This window comes from Bombyx mandarina, chromosome A1 (assembly GCF_030267445.1).
Source record: "Bombyx mandarina strain Sakado chromosome A1, ASM3026744v2".
NCBI classification, from domain to species: Eukaryota; Metazoa; Arthropoda; class Insecta; order Lepidoptera; family Bombycidae; genus Bombyx; species Bombyx mandarina.
The window spans coordinates 20,805,103-20,809,036 of record NC_143234.1 but is presented as its reverse complement, the minus strand read 5'-3'; the positions used below and the strand labels follow the sequence as shown (position 1 = coordinate 20,809,036).

General features: G+C 35.5%; 1 protein-coding gene across 1 annotated transcript; it reads left to right on the top strand.

The window, feature by feature from the left end:
• Positions 1-518: 518 nt before the first annotated feature.
• Positions 519-2,412, top strand: LOC149499624 (uncharacterized). The gene is made up of 6 exons (XM_089739730.1): positions 519-528; positions 608-794; positions 869-934; positions 1,156-1,293; positions 1,382-1,449; positions 1,545-2,412. Exons 1-6 carry the CDS (start codon positions 519-521, stop codon positions 1,877-1,879), a joined length of 804 nt encoding a protein of 267 aa, XP_089595856.1. The 3' UTR covers positions 1,880-2,412.
• The last annotated feature ends 1,522 nt before the right edge of the window (positions 2,413-3,934 follow it).

Here is a 3,934-nt window from a genome sequence, read left to right as displayed (position 1 = left end):
AAAATAAAGAATAAATTGCGTGGACAGAGATTTTCATCACCTGAAGAAGCTGTGGACGCCTACAAAACGGGCATTTTGGAGACTCCAACTTCCGAATGGAATGGTTGCTTCAATGATTGGTTCTATCGTATGAAAATGTGTCAAATTTCGCGGAGAATACTTCGAAAAGCAATAAATACATTTTTAAATAGTAATGTTGTGTCACTTCGTTAATTCCCGAAATTTTCAGTGCCGCCTATGTATTAAAAGTAACAGTTTTAGAAATATTAATCCTAATTATAGTCCATTTATTAGTGCTTTTAAAACATTGCTCATTAATAATTTTAGTTCACCTCATTCTCTAGGAGCGAATTGTGAGAAAGACAACAATTATCCAATAAAAATCTTTACAAACTTTTTCAATCAGAGGTCTGATGACATTCCCAAAATAGATAATTCTTTTGATATTGACCACCTAATATTAGTAGTGGGTCAATTAATAAGTAGCGATTGTTTGATTTATGCTGAATCAATGAAATATGTATCAGGGTATATTATAAAAAAATGTAAATCAAAGATTTTTACTGGACGTGCTGCTTATCTTATCTACGAGATTGATTACACTAAGAAATCTTTGTTTCATCTCAATCACAATTTTATCACAAGCTCATTTCATATATTTATTTTAATGCTAATACGCATTTCAGACTTCAATCGATCGTTATTGAAGAGTTGCCACCCGGCCAACCACAGGAGAACCCACGGCACCCTGAGAGGGTATGGGTGCTCCCTCCTAAGGTCGCGAAACACCCAGGGTGTGTATTTCTGGTACTTTTAAATATATTTAAGTTTTTTAATAGCAAAACAGTATCTGTAGCTTTATTTTCAGATCGGAATTGTGGAGGCAAGACCTTCCGACTTCGGACCTGGATGCTTCGGTGCCATCACCTGCCCTGTAACTATATTATTCAATAATATAAACTATTTTATAAATAAATAAATAATGAAAAATATACTACAGAAACTAAATTTTTGAGCCATTAAATTTATTAAATTTTTATTCAATAATTATTGGTTAGTTCGAAATCAAAGAAAAACTTGAATTTTGAGATAAGGTGCCTTAACTTATTTTTTTATTTTATTTTGTACTCATTTCTTAAATCAATTTTTTTGTAGATACTTAGAATGTGGGCCCGGGAGTAGCCGGGCCAGCACCCCGTTCATGGAGCGGCCCGGCACTAGCGGGGCCAGCACCCCGGTTATGGAGCGGCCCGGCACTAGCGGGGCTAGCACCCCGGCCACCGAGCGGCCTGTGTAAGTATACATTTTATACACATGCAAATAAACATATTTTTATTCGTATTTTTTTTATATGTTATTAAATATTCTTTCTATTTTGTAGTATCCCTTCGTTCTCTCGACCTCCTCGTCCTCTTCGCGAAGACGAAATTATGGCTCTGCTGAATTACGGTAAGTACATTATGACATCAACCTTTTTATCAATACTCGCGAAAGTAAAATACCTATTAAAATCGAAACCATAACTAATAACTTTTTCCTTTCAGGCAGCGAAGAGGACTTTGAGGACGAAGATATTCTGCAGCCGCCGCTGGTTCCCCGGTCGACCAGGATGTGGCTGGACGAAAAGGATGAGGAAGTTGTACCAGAAGCAGAGAGGCTTAATATTAATTTGGAGTGGCCTCAACCTCCTCAACCTCTTCGTCCATCCGCATCTGCTCCAGTGGACGTCTCACCGACGTCCACATTAGAACCTATAGATAAGTTTAAATTCGAATGGAGAAATATCTCAATGCCTCAAATAGAACCTCATTTAAGGCGAGAACCTTTCTCCGAAATTATTGGTCCATCGGTTTCTTTCGCGCCAAGTCAAGCTCTATAAAATACAGCCAATAGTAGACCATTTAACGACGTGACGCTGAAGCTATAAACCTCAGCTTCGTCGTTTATAAATTAATAATTATTAATTTTCTTATGATCTATTTCAATTGAACTAAATTGATACCAATTTTGTTTTAAAATAGTTTGTTTAGTTCTTATAGTTATAGTATTACATTTGAATAGTTGTAGTTTGTAAGTTAGTAATATATGAAAATACTGATATAAAATATTGTAAATAGCCTTTTGTAAATTCTACGAGAAGATGATTTTAATTAATGATGGGTTTGTCAACGGTTTTCAAAATTTGCAATTATTTAGATTAACTGTGGAATATGTTGGCTAAGGTGTGTTTTCTGTATGAGGAGATATAAAAGGAAGTGCCCAAACATGATTACGTTTTTTACATTTTCATTCTGTGAAATCTAATATAATATACTTGCGTGACTGAGTATATTAATAATTTCTTAAAACTTAAGTGATAGGCTCAAGCAAGATATCCCTACGCGCTGGAATTCCACATATGACATGTTAACCAAATTCTTAAAAATAAAAGAATCTGTTATCGCCACGCTTGCAATTATGAGGCCAGACTTAAGTTTGCCTCAGGAAGATTGGCCAGTAATCGAAAAGCAACCGAACTTTTGATTTTCTTTTACGACGTCTCCGTAGAAGTTAGTGGTGAAGATTATGTGTCTGCGTCTAAATGCATTGTGTTTTGCAAAATAATAAACCGAATGCATAGCAAATATTCTCCCAACGGCTTAGAAAAAATTGTAAGCCTTCATAACACACTGAAATTGCAAACGCATGCAAGGTTTGCAAAGGTAGAACACAATGTTCTTCTTCGTGAGGCTACAATATTAGATCCGCGATTTAAAAAAGTGGATTTAATAATTTAGAAAATTTTAACAGAGCTGCCACAACAATAAAATCCAGAATGGACACACAAACGGAATCCGTAAAAGAAACACCAATTCCTCAGCCTCCAGTAGCACAATCTGGTGAATCCGGCTCTATTCGGGATGAATTTGATGCCGAAATTGCTATTCTCGTGCCACAAAAGCCAACTGCAGCGGGTATTGTTGAATTTGATAAATACATGGCAGAACTATAAATTAAAAGAACAGAAAATCCATTGCTCTGGTATAATGAAAGATAAGCTGTGTATCCGAGGATATATCAATACATGCTCAAAAGGTTAAATACTCGTATCACTGCCACGTGAGTGCCATGCGAGCGTGTATTTTCGAAAGCTGGTCTGACATTAAATGAAAGGCGGACTCGGCTCAAAACAAAAAAAAGTATCGCAATTACTATTTATAAGCTGTAACTAAAAATGTAAATATTAATTTTATTTATATAAAAAAATCCGTGGTTGTATAAAGAAATCCGTGCTGGGTTCCGGGCTCTCCACGCCCTTCACTCGCTGAAGGGTGTTACCCCTGGAGACGCTCTGGCTCCCTCTCTCTTCCCCTTTTGTTTTTTTTGTATTTCTTCTTTTTTCAGAACAAAAAATACTTCCTGAGGATTGTTAACAGACTGCTGATTTCCTTTTAATTTTTGAAAAATTATTTGATTCATTTAATGGTCATTTTTATCAAAAATCTCCAAAATAATACACAATCGTTCTGGCTATGGGGGTGGTCGTTAAAAGCCGTTTAGAGGACTATTGGAATACCGCGAGGGACATTTTTTATACTCCGGGCTTCTCCGCGGAGATGTCGTATGACCGTTTCCAGCTGTTGTCCAAATGCCTTCACTTTAATAACAACGAATATTGTGACATTGCAATGTTGACACGACGCCAAGTCAAGCTCTATAAAATACAGCCAATAGTAGACCATTTAACGACGTGACGCTGAAGCTATAAACCTCAGCTTCGTCGTTTATAAATTAATAATTATTAATTTTCTTATGATCTATTTCAATTGAACTAAATTGATACCAATTTTGTTTTAAAATAATTTGTTTAGTTCTTATAGTTATAGTATTACATTTGAATAGTTGTAGTTTGTAAGTTAGTAATATATGAAAATACTGATATATAATATTGTAA